The sequence below is a fragment of the Eubalaena glacialis genome, chromosome 18 (assembly GCF_028564815.1).
Source record: "Eubalaena glacialis isolate mEubGla1 chromosome 18, mEubGla1.1.hap2.+ XY, whole genome shotgun sequence".
Classification (NCBI taxonomy): domain Eukaryota; kingdom Metazoa; phylum Chordata; class Mammalia; order Artiodactyla; family Balaenidae; genus Eubalaena; species Eubalaena glacialis.
In genome coordinates this window covers 1951237-1977330 of record NC_083733.1, presented here as the reverse complement: position 1 = coordinate 1977330, position 26094 = coordinate 1951237, and the positions used below count along the sequence as shown (strand labels likewise).

The 26094-nt window shown below is 50.1% G+C and overlaps 2 protein-coding genes and 1 non-coding gene across 5 annotated transcripts in view; 1 reads left to right on the top strand and 2 right to left on the bottom strand.

Moving 5' to 3' along the window:
• Positions 1–26094, bottom strand: part of KLHDC4 (kelch domain containing 4) — a 324942-nt gene that overhangs the window by 50295 nt on the left and 248553 nt on the right. Inside the window, exons 1-2 of one of the 3 annotated variants that reach the window (XM_061173357.1) lie at positions 6429–6592; positions 2559–2650 (exon numbers count right to left, since the gene is read on the bottom strand). The exons of 1 other annotated variant lie outside the window; for it this stretch is intronic. In XM_061173357.1, the coding sequence (XP_061029340.1) occupies positions 2559–2650; positions 6429–6527 (191 nt within the window). In that variant the 5' untranslated portion in view covers positions 6528–6592. Of the gene's footprint in view, positions 1–2558; positions 2651–6428; positions 6593–26094 lie in introns of those variants that run through there. One more of the 3 variants, XM_061173358.1, reaches the window with a different exon arrangement.
• Positions 6537–25076, bottom strand: LOC133079010 (basic proline-rich protein-like). Its single transcript, XM_061174249.1, has 4 exons — positions 24709–25076; positions 23743–23910; positions 6626–6909; positions 6537–6557 (listed from the first exon to the last, which is right to left on the bottom strand). Exons 1-4 carry the CDS (start codon positions 24749–24751, stop codon positions 6537–6539), a joined length of 516 nt encoding a protein of 171 aa, XP_061030232.1. The 5' UTR covers positions 24752–25076.
• On the top strand, positions 23750–23913 carry LOC133079262 (U1 spliceosomal RNA). The gene has a single exon (XR_009698140.1). It is a non-coding gene; the product is annotated as a U1 spliceosomal RNA (small nuclear RNA).

The window sequence follows — 26094 nt, the reverse complement described above, 5'->3', positions numbered from 1 at the left end:
TTCGCCACCAGGGACATGCCCGTCCTAAACTTCTGTGAGAGAGGAGCCTGGCACTGAGGACAGAAGCTGAGGCACCGTCCTTAGAAGCAGCCTCACCCTCAAGACACTAACACCCAGGCTCAGTCTCCTAGGAGGGCAGGGGCTACTCACACAGCATTTGGCTGAAAATCATCAGCAGTGGGAAGTCTAGGGGCTCCTATTTATGTGCCAATTTTCCAGAACTGTCCTGTTTTAAAGGTCTATCCTCTTAAATCACAATCTAAACTGTTCTAAGAGGTCCAGTATTGAAGCATTTCAATATACATCCCAGATCCCTTCCATCTAGAAAACGCAAATACTTTTCTACTTACTTCACACACGAGGACAAGGGAATAGCCATAAGGGAATTATAAGTAGGTCCTGACCATTGCAGCAGAAGTAATGAAGGGCACGGTGACTGAGAGGGAAAATACCCTTCTTGCAGAAGCCCTTAGAGCAGCATTCCCCAAGGTGCCCTCCACCACATTAATCCCACAGGACGCTTCTCAAAGGGAAAAGGGTTTCAAGGTCAAGGAAGTCTGGGAAATCTGAAAACTGTTTTTCTCCTGGGGATTTATTGTAGACAGAGACATTCTATAGGCTGAGAAACTCTGTAGTCAAATCCTCAAGGCAAGACAGTGCGCCCTGGGCTCCGGTATAACCGAGCACCTCATCCTCATGTCCCCATTAAACTACCTCCGAGCCAAGACGTGGGGACGTACACACTTAAACTTGGTGGTTTTCCTGGGTTTTTCCCGTAATGCGATAGAGAGGTGGAGGTGAGAAGGTACTAAGGTTGCCACCAAAAGGTCGACACCCCAGTAGACCTCAGCTCCAACGGCTCCCTTCTGCCAGGAAGCTTCCCAGCTGGCCCATGGGACTGCCGACGTCTCACATCATATTGTGACACTACACCTGGCTTTCTGGGCAGCATACTTTAGGAAAAATGTCATCCAAAAGAAGTCAGCCCACATTCAAAGTGAATTCCCTCAGGGGTGCTGTACAGATAAAGCCTCAAAGGTCTCAGGGACTTATCTGCTTCAACAATTCAGATGAAAACGTCCACCTACCATGTGTGACTCTTATGCTTGGCCTCAACGATAACACAATAACTACAAGGAAAATCACAGCAGATTCCTAACGGAATTTATGAGCCGAAGAACAAGAGGATCTGCAACTTTGGGAGCGGCTGCAAAGCCGCTTGTGTCTGCTCAGGGGTAAGCACACCGCTCCCGACCCTGAACAGGTGACGATCGCACGCCGGGGGCGAAGTCGTGGGATTCGGGGCCGTGCCCTGCACCCACTGAAGCAGAGGGGGCACTCTTACCACCTCCCTTCCTGACGTGCTAGACCAAGGCCTCCACTCAGGCCTGAGGGAAACAAAGCAAATCGTTTCTCAACTGAACAAGACAGCCCCGGATGCTCGTGCAGTTAAGGCACTTCCCCTTCTCCGAAGGACGTGGCATCTCCTTATCAGGGTCACTCAGCCTCCCTGGGCTCCTAGCTTGATGCACTCCATGTCCGGCCTCTGCTCTGCCAGGAGCAGGTGTAATAACTATTGAGCCTGAATCCCTGGATCAAATTAGAGAACAACTGGCATTCCGGAGCCAAGGGGACGGGAAGAAAGGAGCAAGAAGCCAGTGAAAACCACAGCCTGGGGCTTCCCTGGTAGCGCAGTGGTTAAGAATCCACCTGCCAATGCAGGGGACACAGGTTCGAGACCTAGTCCGGCAAGATCCCACAGGCTACGGAGCAACTAAGCCCGTGCGCCACAACTACTGAGCCTGCACTCTAGAGCCCGCGAGCCGCAACTACTGGAGCCCACGTGCCTAGAGCCTGTGTTCCACAACAAGAGAAGCCACTTTAATGAGAGAACTGCGCACTGCAATGAAGAGTAGCCTCCGCTCGCTGCAATTAGAGAAAGCCTGCGCATAGCAACGAAGACCCAATGCAGCCAAAAATTAATTAATTAATTTTTTAAAAAACAAAAGAAACCCCACAGCCTGCTCCTTCCACAGGGCCTCAAATCCTACAAAAGATGCTGGAGCTCCTCACATAAACTACAAACCCACCTAAAATGGCTAACAGACAGTTTACATTTAATGGTCCCACTTTTCACATGAGAATTTGAAAGCATTATGAACGAACACAGCAAAAAGCTATCATGATTTTAAGTTTCGCACCGTGATGGGCCTTTAGAAACCTAAGAAGCAAGGAGAAGCTCACGGACTGCCCACAGACTGTCACCAGGTGGCGAGCGACCAAACCCACACAACCTCCCTGACCAGCAGAGCAGCTGTGCCGGGAGACCTCGTCGCCGTGTTTCTACACGACAATGAAGCTGAGTTGCCTCACTCCCATTCTTCCTAAGTGGAACTGAAAAAAATGTTTTGTGGGAGCTGATCTGGCGGGTTTTCATGATGAAAATGTCCCAAGTGCCCAGTTACTTATGAAAACACGGTGTCTACTTCAAGCAGTTTTCCAATCTATACCAGAAAACTTCAGGTCGGAAGCTACACTGGAGAGTCCGTGCTGCTTACCTTGGAGAAGGCGGGGAGCAGGGTGTCTCCACGATCCGAGTCTTTCTGGCATCGAGAGCCTGGAAGTGGGCTATGAGGGCTTCGAGGTCCTCCTGTAGACAGACAAGCCACCACACGTGAGACGTTTTCTTAAACCCTACCATGTGGCCAGATGCCTGGGTCAGCTTTCCCCAGCCCCTCTGACCTGACCGGGGTCCAGTCACACCCGTGAATTAGAACTTGTTTCTCCCATTTCAAACACACAGAACCTGACACACGCGCAAATACTCAGGGCCTGACCTTCCCGCGCACGGCATGTGCATCATCTCCTTCCAAACCCTCACCCCGCCCCCCCAAGGCCTTCCTCTCAGACAAGCCCACCCAACTTCACGCCAACACCTTCAGCCACCCCTGGAAACCCAGGCCTGGGCCACCGCACCAGCCTGCTTTGCTGTCTGCAGAGCAGGGTCTGCTGTTTTCTTGTTCGTTTATTTATTTTGTTTCCACCTCCCTCCCACCAACATAACAAAACATAAGCTCCAAATGAACCAGACATGTCAGTCTGCTTAGAACGGCGCCTGCGCGGTGGGGGCCTGACATCTATCAGCTGCAGCCAATCCGTGTACGAAGGTCTCCACTGTTAGGACCGCAGAAACCAATTTAGACGTTAAGGCGCCAATTTCCGTGCAGAGCTGGGCAGCACTGGAACTCAGTCTTCCTGCCCTAAGTCCCTGCATTTACACTAGTGCCGCCCACCCCGCAGTGACGCACGATCTGTCTGTCACGGGAAAGTCTCCCATCCTTCTCTTCAATGCTCAGCCCAGCACCTCGCTCATGCTGAGACCTGGCATCTGCCCCCCCATCCTTCCTCCCACCCCACCCCACCCCACACCACCCCGGCTCTCGTTCCCAGCCTCCACATTCTGCAGGGCCTGAAAGCGGGTCTTCCAGACCCTTCTCCCTCCCTCTCCTGCCTCACGTCCCACCCCATTTCCTCACTCTCCCAGCCGCACTGGCTTCCTCTCAGTTCCTTTCATCAGAGCATCACACCCCCTGGGCCTGAACGGCCACCCGCAAGCCCGCCCCCACCGTGTGTACCCCCTTCACCTTCCCGAAGGCAGCCACTCTCTGGAATGGACGGCTCCTTACTCTCACGCCATCTCTCTATACTTTTACTACACGTTATGTATCCCTAAACCACGTACGTTATTGTTTTAGGTTTTTCAATTCCACGTAAATGTTATCGTACTGAATATTCCCTTGCAACTTGCTTTTTTGCTTAACACTGCTGAAAGAAAGGTTTGATGCCCTGAACCCGTTCGTTGTCACGGTGGCAGAGCTATATGGCTTCGCCACCCATCCAGCTGCTGCCGAACATCTGGGTCACCTCCAAAATTTTCTTTTTTACAAGAAATACTACCACGGCCGCTCTAGTACCTGTCTTTGTGTAGCTAGGGGTAATTTTTCCAAGGTAAACCTTTAGGTGTGTAACTGCTAGGTTGTAGCTTCCACTTTTCTAGGTATTGACAAATTAGGACCCAACTGGCTCTACCAATTTTCACCTTCACGGGAGTCCACAAAAACATCCGCTATCCTGCTACTCCTATGTGTAATTAGGTACTCAAGACAAGTTACTGACCCACTGGACCCTTACAGGAAGACCCGCGTGGAGAAGTGACTGTTGGAGCCTCAATAAGCTCAGAGTTCCTAGTCCACTGTCACTCACCCGAGAAATTACTTTCCTTAAAGGCAGAAGGGAAGACGGGAACAAGGTGGGAGGAAGGTGTGGCTGCGACGGGCAGCAGCAGGCCTGGAGGGAGAGCTGCTGTATCAGTCCTGGGGCGAGTGGCACTGACACCCACCTGGCTAGGCCGGCAGGAAGCATCAAACCCCGCCACGCGAGGGCAGGCACGACCACGGTGTCTCTGGTTGGGAGCAGGCCTCGTCGACCCCTCAGTTAGGAGCACAGGCTCTGCCGTCATGTAACTGAGCAGGACCCTGTGAAGCCTTCCGGGGACAGGAAACCGCACACCCCCCCGCCCCCCGCCAACATGTCCTCTGCCTGCCCCTTGTCTGTAGAAAAACTTTAGCCTCCTAGGCCTTCCCGAGTTCCAAAGAATAAATTTAATCAGAGAAGTGAGAAAATGCAGAAAGAAGAAAAGCAGTCAAGGAAGACAAAATAATAAGAGTTTGGTCTTAAAGTCAAGGACCTTCAGTCCCTCCTCAACAGCTGTGGATGATACTCTGCGCCATGTCCTTTGAGCTGTTTCGCAGATACGGAAACGCCCACCAGGTGGAAGAAGTTAACTGCGTGCTGCCCCCGGAATGCAGACCCCAGACGGGCTGGAAACAGGCTGATGATGTTGACTCCCGATGACCTCACCACCAACCAACAAGAAGAACGTCCACAAGCTGATCACACAGCCCACAGCACCCCCTCCCTGACCCTGTCTTTAAAAACCTTCCCTGAAAGCCTTCAGGGAGGTCGGGTCTTTTGAGCACCAGCTGCCTGGACTCCTTACTGAGCACCTGCAATAAACCCCGCAGTTTCCCTCACCACAACCCGGGGTCTGTAGGTTGGCTTTGCTGCGTGCAGGCGAGGGGACCCAACTTTGGTTCAGTGACTGTCGGGTGACTCGTTTCAACCCCCACCTCCTCCACTTCTTGCCAGTTAATCCAGTAGCCGCTCCCCATGCCCGCACGTTGAACAAATCTCACCAGATTAAAACAAGGTCCAGGAGCCAGGTAAGCTTCCCTCCTACCACTCTAAGGCAGCACTTCTCAAACGGCTGAGTGTCACACTCACTGGGCTGAGGGGCTGGGACAGGGTAGGTCTGGCAGCACAGGCGACCTAGTCGGGGAAAGCCTCTCCAAGGCGACAACAGGCTGAAAGGTGAAAAGGAGCCAGTGTAGAAGAATGTATTTGGGGTTGAGGTGCAGAAAGAAGGTGGCATATCTGAGACACAGCACAGAGTTGTGTGGCTGGAGGGGAGTGAGCCCAGGTGATGTAGGTCTCCCCAGCAGGGTGAAGAGATGGGGCTTCAATAGGACAGTGTAGAAGGGGAGGAATCTGCGTGACAGCCTCGTGCAGGTGTCAACCAGATATCTGAGACATGAGTTCTGCACTGGGCAGAACTCCAAGTTGTCCCCCAAGACCACTCGCTTAGTCCCCCTGCCAAAAAATGATAGGAGACGGGGAGGGGAAAGGCCCAACCCCATTATTTGACAGATGAGGAAATGGAGACACGAATGCCATAGGAAGAAAAGGGACAAGCGTATGTGGTCAAGAGCTCTGGATCAGGGACATCCGGTCAAATTCCAGCTCCAAGCCACCTCACAGCTGTGTGACCCGGAGCTGCGCGTAACCTGTTAGCTTCTGATTTCCTGTCAGATGGGGACGCCAAAGTTACCTAACTCAATTGGTTGTAAGAATTAAAGCCCAGAGAACACAATGCCTGGCACGCAGCAAACACTCATTAACCACTATAAACTGCCCCGGGTTAGGGAGCCCGTGAGCAACAGTCAATTAAGAGCAGAGCGCTCTCCTCTAAGTTCAGCACTGATCCATTTGTAGACCCTTGTAAAGATAGAGAGAGAGAGAGAGAAAGAGGGGGAGAGAGTAAGAGGGGGAGGGAGGGAGAGGGAGAGACAGAGACGGAGAGAGACACAGAGAACTGTTCTGGAACGCCCCACAGTTCCACTTACTTATTCCACTGACGCTCACTGCTCAGGGCTGCCGTGAGGATCACGTACCCCCTTTCAAAGCCGAGGACTGAGGCTTGCAGAGGCGCGCCCGCTCAGCCCGGCCCCTCCCAGCGCCCAGCACAGGGGGCCCGGCTACGCACGAGACCCGGGACGAAGGAGGCCAGCCCGCCCGCCGGCCCCGCTCACCTCCTCCTTCCGCGAGCGCTTGGACACCTTCTTCTCCATCTTGGCGGCCGTCTTCTCCGCCCCGCGGCCCTTCTTCTCTTTCTTGCCCTTCTTGCCCATCGCGCCGCGTCAGAGGAGATGCCGGGACGCCTGTGAGTCTCGAGCGGCGCGCAGCGCTCAAAAAATACGTGCTGGGCGGCGCGCAGAAAGCGCGTCACTTCCGGTCCGCCCCCGGGCGCTTCCGAGGGAGTGGGCGGAGTGGGCGGAGTGGGCGGAGTGGGCGGGCCTGGGCCCGGGGATGGAGGCTTTACCGGTTCGTTGTGCTCCGCCTTTGGAAACGGGCTTGGGGGCCTCGGGCTCTGGGTGGCGTCCGCCTGGAAGCAGTGGGGCCCCGTCCCCGTCCCCGTGCCGTCCGCCCTCAGCTCGGAGACCTCCTCCGGGGGACTCGACGCCTGTTGTTCCCGCCGCCACCGGGCCCGGGCCTGAAGGTTGGCTTCAGTGTCTGCCGTGTTTACGCATATTGCTTAGTGCGTGCACATTGCACAGTGACCCAGCTGGGTGACTCGGTAAATGAGCCGCGTTTTGTCAGCGCGAACCCTTGTACGAGTCAAATGATTGCTTTGGCTTCGCTCCCCATAGAGACGCTTATGCACTTAAAGGATTCGCAGACCCTGAGCGCCAGATATTGTTAGGGGCTGAGGGTACTGTGCTCGGCAAGAAAAACAGCCCTGCCAGTCCGCCTTCTAGGTGACTCATTAAGTGGCCTGTGTGAGGGGACTTGTTTATCCATGATCGAGCAGGGCTGATGACACCCCCTCCAAGAGCAGTCAGTGTTCCAAGTCTGGGAAGTCAAAACCGCCCGCTAGCATTTGACTCAAATGATATAGTAAACGGGAAAAACCACAGGTAGAACGTGGAATGCTATGGTTTGGACAGAGCAGAGTGAAAATGCTTCTCATTGCTTAGAAGGTGTCATCTTTGGGCTTGTGATCAAGGAAACAGGATAAATTAAGGACAAGCACAAGCAAACATTTGGCAAAGGGAAAGCATAAATCAGGAAATAATCTCTTTTCCTACTTTGTGGGTGAACCACCACAAGGCTCAGCCTTAAAGAAATTGTGACAGGCTGGGACCTGAGACCTTTTGGTGCAGTGCTTGCACCTGGACAAATCGCCTCCAAACAAAATACAAAGAAACTAAGGGATTAAATATAACTGCATGCATGTGGCAGTTGGGGCAAACTATGAACAAGATACAAAAAGACAAAAGACCCAACTGCCACTTCTGAGGAGTCAGGAAGCAAAGCACAGGCACTGCAAATGATCCCTCTACTCAGCACTGCCAAGTGGGGGGGACAGACCACCAAAGCCACTGCTGGAGACCAACCCGTGGACTGGCTCGCGCCCTCACCCCATGTAAGGTACCAGCTCGCCCCCCCCATCCCCCATCAGGAAGCGAGCAAAGGAACCTGTTACTTGGTTTCGCTCCCTCCTGCTGCAGCACAAGTCCCAATAAAGCCTTGCCTGAATTTCTTCTCTGGCCTCTTATCAATTTCTATTGATTAAGGAGTCCAAGAATCCTGGTCGGTAACCAAATCAACTTAGATCCAATCAATTTACTAATCTCTGAGCAGCCAGGGAGGAATGCTTTTTCAGCCAACTCCAAGCCTTGTCCATTAACCTAGTCTTCCAGAAGAAAAATAGGGCTTCCCTGGTGGCAGAGTAGATAAGAATCCTCCTGCCAACGAAGTGGACATGGGTTCGAGCCCTGGTCCGGGAAGATCCCACATGCCGTGGAGAAACTAAGCCCGTGCGCCACAACTACTGAGCCTGCTATCTAGAGCCCGTGAGCCACAACTACTGAAGCCCGTGCGCCTAGAGCCCGTGCTCCACAACAAGAGAAGCCACCACAAGGAAAAGCCCATGCACCACAGCGAAGAGTAGCCCCGCCCGCCACAACTAGAGAAAGCCCGCGCACAGCAACGAAGACCCAACACAGCCAAAAATAAATTTAAAAATTAAATCTTTAAAAAATAGAAAAAGAAAATTTGGGGAACTACGGGGGGTCGGGGGGTGGTGGAATAGGATTCAGGCTGCCGTCGTCCCCAACACTGATTGTAGGAGAATGGGAGAACATGTGAGATGATAGAGAAAAGAACCAGCTAGAAGCCAATTGGAAGGGAGCTGCAGAATTTCACAGGAACCTGGCCCCTGAACCTGCAGACATAATCGCCTTCAACAATGAGCTACAAATGGCGAAAGCCTCACTAGTGCTCCTCAGAAACCATTACTTTCCCTCTAGTGCAATATGACTAAGAGCATGCCTAATCCTTTTATACTTTTCTGAGAATATTAGGTAACCTGGAGGCAATACACTTGAAGTAAGATGGCCCTTCAGTCACAGCGCATCTGTCTGCAACATATTACAGGGGTCGCCTCTTAAGAGCTACAGAAGGGGGAGCCTATTCCCTGCTGAAGATTTGGAAGGATCTGGTAGATGCAGGATTTCGTACTTTTAGTATCTGAAAGAATCTTGAAGCTCAATTGGAAGGCTCTTGGAATTAATAGTGTCATGGTGATTTACGTGAGGTTGAAACTCTCATTACCAAGAAAGAAGGAGAAGAGAACATTTAAAATGAGATCAGAATCCTAAAATAGTAGAAAGATTAAGTACACGGTCCTATTTGAGTGAAATTCACATTTTTGAAACTTTAGTGAATAATCTTAAATCTAATATATTATTAACATTTAGTGTAACTTTTGTGTGGTCAGGCGCCCTCTGCTGTCTTCAAGTTGAAATCTAGAAGAGAAAAAATTAACAATGCACCTAACATCTAATTACCCTCACCACAAATAATCAGTGTAATTGGAGAGATCTCCCAAGTGTGCTATTGATGCAGTGGGTCTTTGTACTTTCCCACCTGGAAAGTGATCATATTAAACCCGCCCACCTACTACACAGAACTCTTTTTTTTTTTAAGACACCAATTGTACTTGAACATTTGTTATTATTATTTTTTTTTTTTAATTTATTTATTTATTTTTGGCTGTGTTGGGTCTTCGTTTCTGTGCGAGGGCTTTCTCTAGTTGTGGCGAGCGGGGGCCACTCTTCATCGCGGTGCGCGGGCCTCTCACTATCGCGGCCTCTCTTGTTGTGGAGCACAGGCTCCAGACACACAGGCTCAGTAGTTGTGGCTCACGGGCCTAGTTGCTCCACGGCATGTGGGATCTTCCCAGACCAGGGCTCGAACCCGTGTCCCTTGCATTAGCAGGCAGATTCTCAACCACTGCGCCACCAGGGAAGCCCCCTACACAGAACTCTTGCAAGTATCAAGTGAAATTTTAAAAGCTTAGAAAAGTAAAAAGCAAAATACAAATTTAAGAGATTCTCTGTGCTGCAAAGTGGGGTCACGGTTTTCAGCTGGCTGACGATCATTTCATTTAACAACATTAATTGGTTACCACAATGCGGGGATGTTGTACCAGGACACATGAGACACAAAACAGAAGACCCAGCCACCAGCTTCAAGGAGGTTTTGTTCTAATGAGATAAACATGATGACATTCCTCAAATGCTCTGTGAAATGAAGCAGGGAATAAGTACAGAAGGAGAGGATGGGGGGAGAAGGGGAAGAGGGAAGGCAAGGGAGGGAGTGACATCAAAACCCTTGTTTCATGTATTTTGTCCAGTTTAACAGACATGTGAGGGGAAAGGGGAAACCCAGTCTCTCTGCTCCATCGTGGCTGAAAACAAAACTTTCTCCTCTTTGGGGTCAAAGTGTGCTGTTTAATTTCCAAACATTTGGAGATCTTTCTGTTATTTATTTCTAATCCAATTCATTGATTTGAGAGATCTCAGAATTTAGTGCTCTCCATTTCCCTTTAATTCTGCTTCAGCTACATCCTACAAATCTTAATATGTTGTTTTGATTTTCATTCAGTTCAAGATACTTCCTGATTCCCTTTTTGATTTCTTCTTTGATGCTTGGGCTACTTAGAAGTGTGTTATTTCGTTTCCAGATATTTGGAGATTTTCTAAAGATCTTTCTGGAAAGTAATTTTTTTTCTCCACCTGCTTTTGCGTTTTTTTCTTCATCTCCATTATCCTGCATTTTCACTAAGATATGTTTAGATATTTATTTCTTTGTATTCACTTTGCTTGGGAATTGCTGGTCCTCGTGAGGCTGTGTGTGGTGGCCTTACAGGTCCGGGATTTCTCTGTCATCCTCTCTTCAGAGGATGCTGTTGCCCCCTCGTCTCTCTCTTCTGGGTCTCTTAACCTCTCTTCTCCGTTTTCCCTGTTTGTCCCTCTATGCTGCATTCTAGATAATTCCTCCTTTTATCTGCTGGTTCATGGATTGTTTGCTCAGCCCCATCACATCTGTCTAACTTGTCCATATAATTTTTTATTATGATTAGTAATTTTCAGAGGTTCAATTTTTCTCAAATCTGCTGGATCACTTTTATAGCTTTCAGTTCCCTGCAGATGTTTTCAAGCTTGTCTTGTCCTTAAATAATGTATGTTAATCAGTTTGTGCTGCAGTGACGCTGCTCGTATCCTTGAAGAACTGCTTGTGAATAACCTTTGAAAGATTTCAGCGAAAGCATCTTTTTCCAAAGGGTAATTGCTTTTGCTTCTGCCAGACAGCCTTGGACACTGCCAGCTCATGACATCCTGAGTCCAGGTTAGTGTCTTAAGTTTCTTTTGGACAACCCAGGTGATGTAAATTGAGGCTGAGAATCCAAGGAAAGCCTGGATGTGGTTACAGTATCTCAGGGACCTTGCCTTCCCACATACCCCGCTCGGCACTGGGGTGGCCTTCTCTGTTCCCTTCTGCTGCACCCTCATCCTCAGGCACAGCTCTTGGCACCTCAGCTTCATCTGCAGGGAATGGCCCTGTAGCTCCCACCTGGGACAGCCTTGGATTTGCTGAGCTTTCTCCTTGCTCTTTGAGGCTGTCAAACCCAAGTCAAACATGGCAACACTTGCCCATGCCCGGAAGCAAAAGCCATCTCAGAGCCCAGCCTCTACTCGTTTTTTTTTGTATGTACTTCCCGTTAGGTTCAGATTTGGTGATTCTTTACTCCTTGTTACCCTTCTGATGCCTTTAAGCAGACTCATTTCAACATTTATCCATCATTTTCTAGTTTGAATGGGAGGATTGGTCCAGATAACTTAGTCTACCATATTACAGCACTGCTTCAGTCTTTAAATGGTATTTTTCAGTGTGTCATTAATATATACTAACTTCTAAAATTCGGAAAATACAGGCACAGCCTGTATTTCTTCTCTCCCACACACATCCATGCTTAGCATGGGGGGGAATTTCCTGCTGACTGATTTTAAGCAAAGATCTGTGTTGTAGTTTCACTCATCTGCTTGGCTTACAAGTGCAGGGCCTTCTTCATTCTTGCCATTGCCCCATCTTCTTTATCACCCATCTCAGAGCCATCACATGAAGATCAAGGACATTCTGTAAGTCATCAGATGCAAAAATTGGGGAGGAGGAAACACCAAAACCTAGATAATAGTGCAGGAAATGCGACAAAAGACAGAGCCATGCTGGGTATGTTAACTGCAAACTCGAAAGGCACCTGTAACATCACAGCAAGTCAGGGAACAGGTTGTGAGGAAGCCAACGACCTTGTGTGCTGCCCTGTGAGCCTGCAACTGCTCATCTGTTTTCCGGCCACTGTGTCCCCTAAACCTGCCCAAACACAGCCCAAAGCCAGCTTTCCTGCACGCAGATTTCGAGGCACCAGCCTAGAGAACATGCAGTGTGCGAAACTGCACATCTGTCCCTAAGGTTAAATTTGTTTTTAAAAAGGTAAAACTCCTTGCCCAAGTAGTTGGAGATATTGGTGATTCTTTAAATTGATTTTTTTATATCCCCATAATATCACTGTTTTGAGCATCTGGCCCTTTAATCCTGCCTGACCCAGGAACCGGCTCAGTTTTCAAGCCTGATCATCTCACAGTCAACAACTTATGCTCAGGGTTCATAGCCATGGCCCCTTAAATTCCAGCTGCCTGGCTTTGAAAGTAGATCGCACGCACTAAACTTTCTAATTCTCCAGAAGGGCTGTTCTCCCGCCTCTTCCAGAGAGGCTCTGACCTCAGGCCATCTGGAGGGGGCCAGGTGTTAACCCTTCACGGAATCGCAGTTCTGAAACCTAAGTTCTGGGCAGAGACCTAACCACATCCTCCTATCCTTGGCCGTTAACTGCATCATTCATGAATGATGCAATTAATATAAAACATGTGAAATGCAACAAAGACTTCTTCTACATCAAAACCTGAGAGTTCTACGTTGTTAGAGAGCACTCAAAGACCGGATTGGAGAATTGGTTAAGTGGTGCCCAGTATTTCAAAGACATGCCAGGAATAATGTTCATGTTATCTGATTTCCAAGTAAGTCAAGATTTTCCCATTAATGCATTTCCTGGAATGGTCCCCAGGATACGCTAGGAGCTAGGATACGCTAGGAGCTTATTGCTTTATAGTTATCCATGTGCTGTGTCTCTCCTCCGCTAGGTGTCAGTCTCCCTCAGGCTGTATCTTATTCACCTTCGTATACCCAGGACAAAAATGTTGCACTATTTGCTAAATGTTAATAAATTATGAATAAACAGTGAATGAATCAAACCCCCCAAATGACAGCACGACTTGATGCAGAGAAGGTTTGTCCAGCATGGTCAGAGAAGGGGAATGTTTGAGCTGGTCAAATATTTCACAATAATGTCCTGTATGTGGATCATTCACTCCCAAAGACTAAGAACCACACACACTGGAAATCAAAACTCAAGGGAGATAAAAATGAAGATCTAGAAAGATCTATTAGAGGAACATAGGACCGGTGAATAAATGCACAGTCGACACATTTTGAATAAGATGCCTGTCCTATCTTCCCTGAGAAGCAGCTTCGATTGCAGGTTTGATCCTCTCATAGCAAACTTTTAAACTCTGATCCGCAACATCCCCACTAACGGGTTTGGTGTAGGCTCTCACCCCAATTCCTATCTCACACTGGCTGTTCTTCCTTCCTCCCTTCTCTTGACTGAAAGGAAAAGGCACAGCGTAAAACTTGTCAGTTAAGTTTATTCGGGGACCTTCCTGAGGACTATACCCCTCTCAGAAGAGGTAAGGGAGAAGCCAGGATATATAGGAATTTTTTGCTGGGAAAAATATGTAATCAAGCATGTGAAAAGATTACTGCTAATCACAAAGAACGGCCATCTCAAGTTAATGATTTTAGTGTGCTTTTCTACGTATGGAAAGATGCAAGAATCTGGGGTCATTGAGACTTTTCCTTAGATATGTAACTTCACTATCTAGGGGGTCTGTATCCAAAGCACAGAGTGCTTCCTGTTTTTTTCCATCCTGAATTCCCCTCACTGTTGGCGGGCGACTGCAGGGGCCAAAGGCTTGATCCTTGTAGCAGTGGAGTGGCGGGCAACTTTTTTTCCTTACTCTCCCTCCCTCCCTTCTTTCTCTCTTTCTCTTTCTTTCTCTCTCCATCCCCCGCCCCCCTTCCTTCCTTAGTGTTTTTCGCTCTGGCCTGAGAAGGAAGGCCTGGGGTGGGCAGAGGGGAATTCTGCCTCGATGGGCCCCGGAAACACTGTCAACGTTGAGAGTTAAAACAAAAAGTAGGTTATTCCGGGGAATGGGTGGAAGCTGATCAAGGGCAAAATCGTGACGCCGGTGAAATTGCTGTGAAGCTCTGCAAGGCCCTCATGCTCCTCTGCCACCCGGACCCTCCCAGGTGGGACTCCACTCCGAGGCCTTAACATCCCATCAAAATGTCTTACCTCCCAGTCTCTCAGATAACCTCTCTCTAGGATGACAGCATTAACTAGTGATTTTATAAGTAATGCAGATGCTCCACATATGTCATCAGGGAAATGCAAGTTAAAACAGCCAGGAGACGCCTCCACACACCCATCAGAATGCCCAAAACCCAGAACACTGACAATACCAAATGCTGGCGAGGACATGGGGCATATTTTTACATGAGTCATGTCGGGGAAGACTTTTCCTCTACCCTTCTAGGTTCTTCTGCCTGGTCTATGAATTGGATTGGCATGGGACAGATTAACAGGAGAAAAATCAAAGTTTAAAAACACGTGTACATGGGAGAGATCCACAAAAGCTGAGTAACTCACCAAAATGGTGGAAACCCTCGCCTTAAATACCATTTTCAGCTAAACACAAAAGAGGATGGTGAGAGCGGTGGTTTGGGACTTCAAAGGGGAGGAAGTTCATTCACATGGAGATGTTTGGTAAATATCTGTTTGCTGGGCTGGGCAGAGACAATGGGACGCCGAGTGGACCCTGATCTCCGCCGGCCCATATTCTTTGCAGACATATCAGGGGATAGCTCTATTCTGGGAACAAGCCCTCTATCTAAATCCTTCGAGCAGCTGGAGGAAGGTCAAAGTTTTTTCCCGAGTCTTTTGGTGTCTTGATTGTTTTCAGCTTGAAATAATTTGCAGGCCAGAGACATTTTGGGTGTCTCTGGCCTGCAAATTTTGTTCCCCTACAGTAATGTATTTAATGTTACCCTCGATTCATCCAAAAAAAGTAGCAAGCCTGTAAGAGCAGTGCTACAGCAGGTGGGGTCTCGGGAGCCAATGCCCACCGCCCAGAAAGTAGGTTTTTGGGGTGCTGTCTCTGGGACACGGATATGAAACTGCAGGCTCTCGAGTGGGTGGCATGCAAGGCTCACGGTGTCACTACAACCTGCTCACCGACCAATTGCTGTGCATTTGACGTTAATGGTTGCTTCCTGGCTGGCAGAAGACCCCGTCTTCCTGGGATACATCTGAGATACCGCAATAAAGATGAGGAAACATCTGTCATAGCCTGGGCCGCCTAGCAGGGGCTCTACCCACAGGCACATGGGAAATGTTCACATTAGTATATGTTTAATAATAATAATAAAAGAACAAGCAAAAAAAGAAAAAAAGAGAGAGAAAACCCGGTCACCAGACTTACCACATTAAAAATTACCAGGTACTGGGACTTCCCTGGCAGTCCAGTGGTTAAGACTCCACGCTTCCACCGCAAGGGGCATGGGTTCGATCCCTGGTCGGGGAGCTAAGATCCCACGTGCCGCATGGTGTGGCCAAAGAAAAAAAGAAATTACCAGGTACTATGTGAACTGGGCATCCTCCCCCTGCCCTGACCCCTCCTCACTTCTGACCCTTGATATGGAGGAGGCATTGAAGGGTCTGCTGTCAGCATTACTTGGTGATAAAATAATGACTTGGTGACAATACTCTTAAAGGCAGGAGGGGGTGTCTTGTTTTGTCTTAGCATCAGGCCACTTTGGTCCGAGTGGCCAGGGCAGAGCAGGCTGAGTACCTTCTGACTTTTGCTGAGACAGAGCCGAGCGGACCCTCTCCTGGGCGGAGGGCGGAAGGACGCAGACTGGGGGATCCGGGCTCAGCAAGAGAAGACGGAGCCCCTTTAGGGTTGAGGAGCAGCCCCATGGTCCTAGTGGACCACCAGAACCCATAGCCGGGAGCCAGGCCCAGGGCCACGGGGCTGTGGACATAGTCCGCACAAGGAGAAAGGGGCCTGAGGGGTGAGCTCACCCTACCCCACACACCCTCATGACCCCCAGCCAGGAAGGCGCCCGTGGGGTGGGGAGGGCCTGCGTCACCCGGGACGGGACGGACAGGCCTTGGTGTCCCCAGGCTCCCGTGGGGGGATGCAGACAGCGTAGAAGCCGGGAGAAGCGCGGAGGCAGCAATATGGGAGCTGGCCACCAGAGGTCAGCCTTTCCCCACAGACGGCCACAGGCCATGTGACACTGACCTTGCATCATCCCCGCATGGCGTCCGGGAGGAGGGCCTGGGACTCACCACTGCCAGGGCTGAGCCCGCAGGAAAGCCCCCGGCATTGGAAGTAGAAGCGCCCACAGCTCTCCGTGGCCCGGACCGTGCCCCCTGCGCTGTCACACTGGAGGTTGGCTGCTCCCCAGGCAGGCGGCCAAGAGGGGCCGGGACGGGAGGCTGGGAAAAGTGGCTCTTCGGGGCTTCCCTGGTGGCACAGTGGTTAAGAATCCTCCTGCCAATGCAGGGGACACGGGTTCGATTCCTGGTCCGGGAAGATCCCACATGCTGCAGAGCACCTAGGCCCGTGCACCACAACTACCGAGGCTGTGCTCTGGAGCCCGCGAGCCACAACTACTGAAGCCCGTGTGCCTACAGCCCGTGCTCTGCAACAAGAGAAGCCATCGCAATGAGAAGCCTGCGCACCGCAAAGAAGATCCAGTGCAGCCAAAAATAAAAAATTAAAAAAAAAAAAAAAGTGGCTCTTCGAACTAACTCTTACCTCCCTGATGTGTTAGGAGCTGCATTGGTTTTTGGTTTTTCGAGGGTTTTTTTGGCCGCGCCGCGTGGTTTGCAGGATGTTAGTTCCCCGAACAGGGATCAAACCTGGGCCCCCGGCATTGGCATTGGAAGCTCAGAGTCCTAACCATTGGACCGCCAGGGAAGTCCCAGAAGCTGCGTTTTTAAGAGGGGTTTCGGTGCAGGCTTTGTGATCGTTTTGTAGGATGAACCGAGGGAGGACCAGGCCTGCCAGCCTTCAGATAGGACACCGGGGCAGGCACAGCCGGAGCCCTGGGGCCCCAGAGGAGCCGGCCAGGCTTTCCTAATCCGGAAAGATGACGGGGGCGGGGGCGGGGGGGTGATGTCTGGGAAAAGGATTGTTTGCCATCCCTGGCGTCACAGTCACCCAGTGTGTCTTCAGATGTCTCTGGAAACCTGTAAATTACTGTTTGCTCAACTGTTGGGCACAGCAAGAATCCTCCCTCCTGCCTGCCAGGTGAGGAAAGCAGTACCAAGGGCTCATGGGGAGGCCAACTGTTTGTTCTTAAAATCTCAACCTTCAACACCGTCATCTCTGTCATCAAAGTGTCGGAAAGAACAAGAGCCGACCCACCTCTGTGCTTCCTGCAGTCAGACCCACGTGGCTCTCTCCACCGGGTTTATAATGGGCTCTCCGGCCTCGCCCTCTGCCCCTGCACCTGCCCCCACACCTGCCCTCTCCCCTCCCCCGCCTTACTATTGCTTTCACCTTTGGCTCTTTTTTTTTTTTTTAATCAGATACTTTTTTTTTTCCTTTGGAATACTTTTAGATTTGCAAAAAAGTTGCCAAGATGGTTCTGAGTTTTTGTATGTTCATCTTCCAGGACATGGTAAGTCGGTCAAAATGGAGAAACCAACACGGGAACGTGACTATTAGCTAAACTGCAGACGTTATTTGGACTTGGCTGGTGTCCCCACTGAGAAGTGGAGTATTTTCTGCCACATCAGTAAACAAAGGATGTCACAGTCATCAGCGCTTGCAGCCACTGCCAGTGGTGAGCCGCTGAGCGAACTCAGGAAGGAAAAGAATACCTGCCACCTAGCAGCCATCAGACTGCAGCCACTCCCTATGGTGAGCCCTGGGGAAATTCAGGATGTGAAAACAGGGGATACTGGCCCCAGATAGCTGAGGTGCATATCAAAGGAATGGGTTCAGTGAGCCCAGACTCTTGCATCTTCCCATACATAGAAAAGCGCTAAATTCCTTTAACTTGAGATATCTGGTTTTCCTTTAATTAACAATAATCTTTGGACGTTCAGACTACCTGCCTTTCGTTGCAAAACTTCTATATAATCTGGCTCTACCTGTCCTCGCCTCCTGGGAGCAATTCTCTCAGGGTTACTTGCGATACTGCCTCCTGGGCTTGAAGTCCTAAAAATTCCCGCCAAATAAAGCATAACTCTCAACTTTTAGGTTGTGAATATTTTTTTAAGTCGACACCACTAATATCCTTTGTCTGGTCCCATTCAGGATCGTTGCATTTAGATGCAGCTCACTTCTCCGAGTGCGGACCGCACAGCGCCCCTGCCCACCTGGTGTGGCTCCCACCCAGAAGGCCCCACCTGCTGCTCTTGGGAGAAAACACGCCCTGAGTGGAAGTGTCCGGCTGTCTCTGGAACGTCTTTGGGCTACGATGGAGACCTTCCTTTGACCTCTCCCCAGCCAGCCTCCACAATGGCTGTCCTCCATCCCTCTGGGGTACCCTCTGTCCTCCTCACCGCTCCCGTGGCCTTGCTCTCGAGATTCTGAGTATCAGTCGTTCACTACTTAGTATATACCCCGGGCTTTGTTCAGCAATGTGCACTGCTGAGCTGTGAAGATTCAGAGTTCTCTGGGGTAGGAATCGTCTAGAATCTTGGGTGGCATTAGGGATTAAAGCTCTCTTTTTTTTTTTTTTTTTAATTTTATTTATTTATTTATTTATTTTATTTATGGCTGTATTGGGTCTTCGTTTCTGTGCGAGGGCTTTCTCTAGTTGTGGCAAGTGGGGGCCACTCCTCATCGTGGTGCGCGGGCCTCTCACTGTCGCGGCCTCTCTTGTTGTGGAGCACAGGCTCCAGACGCGCAGGCTCAGTAATTGTGGCTCACGGGCCTAGCTGCTCTGCGGCACGTGGGATCTTCCCAGACCAGGGCTCGAACCCGTGTCCCCTGCATTGGCAGGCAGATTCTCAACCGCTGCGCCACCAGGGAAGCCCCTAAAGCTCTTTTTGAGAGTCCCATTACTTAGAGAGTTCCCCTCACTCCTGTGACTGTGGTCCTTTCTGCCCCTTCCCTACCCATGCCTGGAATAGCACAGATCCTCGTGCTGTGTTTCACTGATGCCCTCCCACCCCCAGAGTCTCCCCCGAACCCCATAGCTGAAGCACCGACAGAGGACATCATTTAAGACTCACTTCCATGCAGCGAGATGAGGTCTTTACTCGAAAAAAAAGGAAGGGAATCTGTAAGAGAATCCTGCCGAGGCCGGGCCCTCCTCCACCACTGGTCTCCTGGTAACCAGGTAACCAGGATACCTTCCTCCAGCTGCCCAAGGTCATGGGGTTCCACTCAGAAAAACAAAACAAACCCCTAGGTAAGGGATGCAAAGATCAAAATGTCCCCACCGTGCACCAAAGGGAACACTGAGTTACTTGTTTCTCCCGCTCAGGGGTCGCCGGCCACAGGGAGCTGGGAATGTTAGTGATTTCATCCATGGGACAATCCTTATTTCATGTGATTGTCAAACGAGGCCAAAGCCAGGGATCCGAGGAGCAGTGCTTTTCTGAATCAGTGACCACAGTAAAAATTGCAATGACCTTGCGGGGCCGCATAACTGACCAGAGTTCTGAGTCGCTCACCCAGAGCCGCTCGGCCCTTCAGGCCAGAATTGGAGAAAGTGGACAGTGTCTTACCCAGGCCCTGGTCTTTCTGCGGTGGCCTCTGAACAGTCTTGGGCTGGGAGAGCTCATGGCCCCTGCACACCTGGGAGGGCGGAGCTTGGGGGGCGGATGAGGCTGAGGCGCTGAGTCCTGTGCCCCGCACCGGGCAGTGGCTCCACCTGTGAGCTCCGTGCCCATGGTTGTACCCTCTCCCTGCTCCCCCGCAGGCCTGAACTACAGTTCACTCCACATGCACTGCCCAAATTAGTCTTCCCCCTTCCCCTTCCCCCCGTGTTGGCCTTGCAGAATACCCCTGGGTTGATTTTGCAAATCTGGGAACATCCAGGAACAGCACAAAGAAAAGCCACTGGGGCTGCAGCCGTGCAGCCAGGACCAGGGATCTGCTGCCCTCCTCCAGGTCCCGAGCCCCGGCCTACAGGGGCCCCTCGGCCTAGGAGCTTTCTGTAACTGGGAGAGGCCGGGAGCACTGTGACACCCACTCCAGCCCCTCCGGCTCCTGCTCAGCTGTCCCCTGGCTCAGTGACCGTCCCTTTCCCTGGTTCCCCATGGCCACCCCACATCCACTTCCACCTCCGTCTACTCGGGACAATGATACCAGAACAAACCCCCTCTTACCATGCAGCAGTGGCCTCAGATGTTACCCCCAACCTAGGACTTCCCTGGTGGCGCAGTGGTTAAGAATCCGCCTGCCAATGCAGGGGCACGGGTTCGAGCCCTGGTCCGGGAAGATCCCACATGCCGCGGAGCGACGAAGCCCATGAGCCACAACTACTGAGCCCACACGCTGTAACTCCTGAAGCCCACGTGCCTAGAGCTCGTGCTCTGCAACAAGAGAAGCCACCACAATGAGAAGCCCGCGCACCGCAACGAAGAGTAGCCCCCGCTCGCCGCAACTAGAGAAAGCCCATGTGCAGCGACGAGGAACCAACGCAGCCAAAAATATAAATAAATAAATAAATAAATTTATTAAAAAAAAAAAAAAAAAGAAGTTACCCCCAACCTAGAGAGAGAATAAACCTGGGTGACTGTACCAGGTGCAGGACCGTGGTACAGGAAGTCCATGCGGGGCAGGGTGAGCGGGGACTCTGGACCTGCTGCTTGATTTTGCTGTGAATCTATAACTGCTCCGAAAAATAAAGGCTATTGTTTTAAAAAGCCAACACACTACTACATATAAAATAGATAACCAACAAGAACCTACTGTATAGCACAGGGAACTCTACTCAATATTTTGTAATAACCTACAAGGGAAAAGAATCTGAAAGAATCTATAGATATAAATATATAGTTTAAAAAGCCAGCCTCTGCGGCTTGGCCGACCCCATTCCCGCCGTGAGCTCGCTAGGGCACTAGGAGTCTCCAGGACACCTGGGAGGATGGAATTAGAATATCCCTCAACGAATTTGTCCCACATTCTTTGTTTCCTTTTGAATTTTAAAACATTTCTCCTTCTTACCTTCTACTTCTCTTAAAGCATTATTTATGGTGTTTATTGACTCTTGTGTTTCTTCTAATTTAGTCTTCACTTAGGAAATGATTTTTTCTTTTTTTTTTTTTTTTTTTGGCACGCAGGATCTTAATTCCCGAACAGGGATCAAACCGCTGCCCTCTGCAGTGGAAGCGTGGAATCTGAACCACTGGGTCGCCAGGGACGTCCCTTTTCTTTTCTTTTTCTCTTTAATTTTTTTTTTGGTTTATTTATTTATTTATTTATTTATTTTTGGCTGCGTTGGGTCTTCATTGCTGCGCGTGGGCTTCCTCTAGTTGCAGCGAGAGGGGACTACTCTTCATTACAGTGCACAGGCTTCTCATTGTGGTGGCGTCTCATGTTGCGGAGCACGGGCTCTAGGCACACAGGCTTCAGTAGTTGTGGCGCACGGGCTTAGTTGCTCCACGGCATGTGGGATTTTCCCGGACCAGGGCTCGAACCCGTGTCCCCTGCATTTGCAGGCGGATTCTTAACCACTGTGCCACCAGGGAAGCCCCCTTTTCTTTTATTTTTAATTCTTTTCTGGGGTCTGTCATTTCTGAGTTTTAAAAATTGACTTATAATGGTGTTTTTCTCATATTTTGTATCATTGTCCTAAATATTTTTAGCTTATTTTGAAACAGCATGTTTCAGTTTTTCTCTTTTTTTCAACGCCTCCTTCTGAAGTCTTCTCATTCTCTGTAGGAATATCATTCTGCCGCTTATTCTCATTTTTCTTGTAGTAACTTTGTATGGGGTTTGACCTTGATAGTTTTCTGTTGCTTTTTTTTTTTTTTTAATAAATTTATTTATTTATTTATTTCATTTTTGGCTGCGTTGGGTCTTCATTGTTGCTCACGGGCTTTTTCTAGTTGAGGCGAGGGGGGGCTGCTCTTCATTGCGGTGCGTGGCCTTCTCATTGCGGTGGTTTCTCTTGTTGCGGAGCACAGGCTCTAGGCGCACAGGTTTCAGTAGCTGTGGCACGTGGGCTCAGTAGTTGCGGCTCACGGGCTCTAGAGCCCAGGCTCAGTAGTTGTGGCACACGGGCTTAGTTGCTCCGGCAGCATGTGGGATCTTCCCGGACCAGGGCTCGAACCGTGTCCCCTGCATTGGCAGGCAGACTCTTAACCACTGCGCCACCAGGGAAACCCTTTCTGTTGCTTTTTATGTGAATGTAATGTTCACGAGCTTTTAGCAGGAGGCCTGGTTCAACGGCTTTTCCTCTTTCACAGACACACTTCTTCTGTTGGTCTCATGTGATTTTAACATGCATGGCAGCAGCTCCCCTTTCATCCCCACCCTCCCCCTCATTTGTCCCCATTCTCCCTGCCCTGCTCAACTCTGACCCCAGCCCTGCGGTTTTCCCTCCACGTAGGGCTCTGTCCTGGAAGGAGGCCCAGCTTGGCCATTTCGAGAGCTCACAGGGCCTGGACCATTCCAGCCCCTTCAGATACGACCAGCTTGCCCCGCACTCACCCCACTATCCCAGCAGCCACACCTCTGCCAGCTTCACCTGCTGATGTCAACCTGGCCTGCTGCCGCACTGTGCAGGGCGCACGTGTGGGCGTTCGGGGGCCCTACACTCAGCATGTAACTGCCCTCTGCTCTCTCCGCACAGACCCCGCACCCCACGGTCTGGGCCTACAGAGGCTCAACCCCACGCACGGAGGCTCCAGGCTGTGTGGGAACACCTTAGCTCCTTGTTTTGCTATAGATGTTGTCCATGGAATGTTTTTTATTTTAAAGATATATTTCTTCATTCACTTAAAATGGCAGTAATAATCCTATTACATGTGAACATAAAAAAATTTTTTTAATAAAAAGTAACTATATCTCTGAAAACACAACATTTAGTAAGAAGAGTGTCATTGTTTCATGTTCTTGCAAATGTCTTAATGTCTGCATTAATAGAAGACAGTTGGATTCTTGGGACTTCCCTGGCGGTCCATTGATTAGGACTCTGAGCGTCCACTGCAGGAGGCACAGGTTCGATCCCTGATTGGGGAACTAAGATCCCGCAAGCCACGTGGTGTAGCCAAAAAAGAAAAAAAAAAAAAACCAAAAAAACAAAACCCACCACTTTAATTAAAAAAAAGAAGAAGAAGACAGTTGGATTCTTACATCTGCTTGTACATTTAATCTGTTGGGCTGTAGCGTGTCACGTGGCCTCTGGGAAACTCCATTGTACGCTCTCGGGAATTCTTCTTTTTCTATCTGGTTGTACTACCTGTATTTAAGCGGGGCTCTGGGAATATCCAAAAACTATATTACTACTGCAATCTTCCCAGAATCCTTCATAAGCTTTTTAATGGGGGGAAGGGGGAAGAAATAGCTAAAGCTGTGACATCCTTTCTCACCCCATCCATTTAACACAGCCAGGGTGAAACAGCAGGAGAAAGAAATTAAAGGCATAAGCCTTGGGAAAGGAGAAAGTAAGTTCTCATTATTCAGACACAACATAATGTAGAAAATCCAAAAGAGTTTACCAATCATCGATTAGAATTAACACTTAAATGTGGCTAGATTGCTGGATACAAGATTAACATACAATTTTTTAAATATATATATAGCAGCAACAAGCAAATAGAAAATAAAAATCTTCAAAAGTTACCATTTATGTCCTTAACTGGCAGGGGAGATACCATGATCATGAAGGTGGTTTTCCCAGGGTGAGGCTCATCCATTGCACTCCGGATGTGATGACCTCTGCGATTTCCCCAAATGTGGGAGACTCGACTGCATAGTTTGTGGTAGTGGAAGACTGCATTCGTGCTTTCCCCTGGGGGAAAAAAAAGTTACCATTTATAAGAGCATCAAAAAAATGTCAAATGCCAATGAATAAATGGAACAAAAGATGTGTAAGACCTCAACACTGAAGACCACAAAGTATCATTGAAGAGAAATTTAAGGAGCCCTGAGTAGGTGGAGGGACAGATGTGAATAACTGAGTGAAGACTCAGAAAGGTGTCCGTTTGTCCCAAACTGATCTATAGATTCAGTGCCACCCAACAAAATCCCAGAGGGCATCCTGTGCGCATGCAAACTGACCAGCTGATTCTACATTTAAATAGAAATGCAGAGGATGGAGATGACAGAGCAGCAGGGAGAGAAAAGGGGCTTAGTTTCCAGGTGTCATCAGAGAGGAGCAGCGCGTGCAAAGTAACGTGTGGGCGAGAGCTCGGACATGTTGTAACTTCTCAGAAAACCAACACTTTCCTTTAATCCCCAAAGAAATGGCTTCAGTACATTTTATGCTGCAGGAGTTGAAAGTAAGGAGGAAACCAGGACGCGGCTTGCACTTTCCCTGACTGCCTAACTGCTCAGGGCCTGTGGGAACTCGGTCTGGGCATCTTGAGACCAGCCCCTGATCTCTCACATCAACTCTGACACCTGGCATGCCCGGCCTCCCCTTCTGCTGGCTCCTTCTGGGGTCACCTCAGTTCTTTGGCAGGGTTTTGCCCAGTTACCAGGGGCCTCAAGTTCAAAAGGCAAAGCCAAACTAGCTATTGTTTGTCAATTTCATTTTAAAAAGACTGGTGGATCTTTGGACCAAAGTGCAGTGCCAGGAGCCACTCACACTCTTTGCTTGCTTGTGTTCTACGTGGCCCGCAAGTCTGCATTCAGCAGTTTCCCTTATTCCAACCCAGCACTCCTGCCTGGGAGGCAGGAGGAACCAAAGACCAGGAGGGGAGTCAAGTGGGAGGGAAGCAGCTTCTGAAACTTGTCCAATCGGATTGGGAGAGCCATTAATCCGCTGGAATGAGAGTCCGGCATTTTAGGGTCCCTCCGGCTGTTTCATTCCTTGGGAATTAGCGCATAGGATCCTGCAGGTTTCAACAAACAAGGCCAGAAGAGGGGAGCGGGTCATGCCCCGAGCATCCGAGGCCGTGGTCCTGGGTGGGCCATGAGGCACCAGCTGATGTGCAGGGTCCCTCCGTCCATGAGATGGTCACGAGTCAGTTTCAACTGTCCATCATGTGATACAAATGAGGCTTAACAAGGATGCAGAAATTCCCTGTGTGAAATGTGTTCCACATGCCCACCATGAGTGGTGGTGTAGGTGGGGGCCTTCTGATGGCAAACTCCTACAGCAGCCCCCGCCCGCAGCCTATTGGAGGCTCCGTGTGACCCTCTTGGGCACCTTGGACCTTCTCCCGTGTAAAGCAGGCAGAGTCCTCCTCATTGGGTGTCTGCTTTTTGCCTCTTTGCCGGGCACCTTGGGGGTCTCTAGGACACCAGAGGGCTCCTCCCTGGGGGAGCAAATGAAAATAAACTCACATTAGGTTTTCCATTTCTATTAACCCAGAGAAGACTTTTGCTTCACTGGCCTTCCATCTACTTGGCTGTTGGACACATCTTTTCAGCCCTAGGCAAAATCATGCAACATTGCATTCTCCGGAGATAATCGTATAACTCGCTGTAATTAACAACCACGCCAGACTGTGTGAAGGTCCCTGGGACGGAGGGCAGGAATGGCACACGTGCTGGGACCTGGCCGTGCCCGCCTCCCGGGCGTGGCTGCCGTTTGTCTCTGACAGTCACCACCCTCCAGGCTCCCCAAGGCTCTCCCACCCGGAGGAGCCAGTCACACTCTACTGCCAAGATGCAGGTGTCATTTATCTCCTCGTTACAGAGCTCGGCCAAGCTGTGGCACCCCGCCAATAAATATTATTCTCTGCTGCCGGTAGCCAAGGCCAAGCTCAGATTTGGGGGTGGAGGTCAAACGAGCAAGGTTCCCAGATGATGGGGGCGGAGGGGGGACAAGAGAGAAGCACAGCGTCGCCGCTCCTGGTGTCGTTTTGTTACAGTTGGAGGGAACCTCATTTGCTGAAGTGGCACAATGAACGCCCAGAGGCCGAGACTTGAGCCTCTACACAGGACAGTGCCCCTTCTGTTCTTCCCCCGCCGAGGCCAAGAGCCCTTTGTGTGTCTGAATAACTGGCCGGGAACTGGACAATGCTCT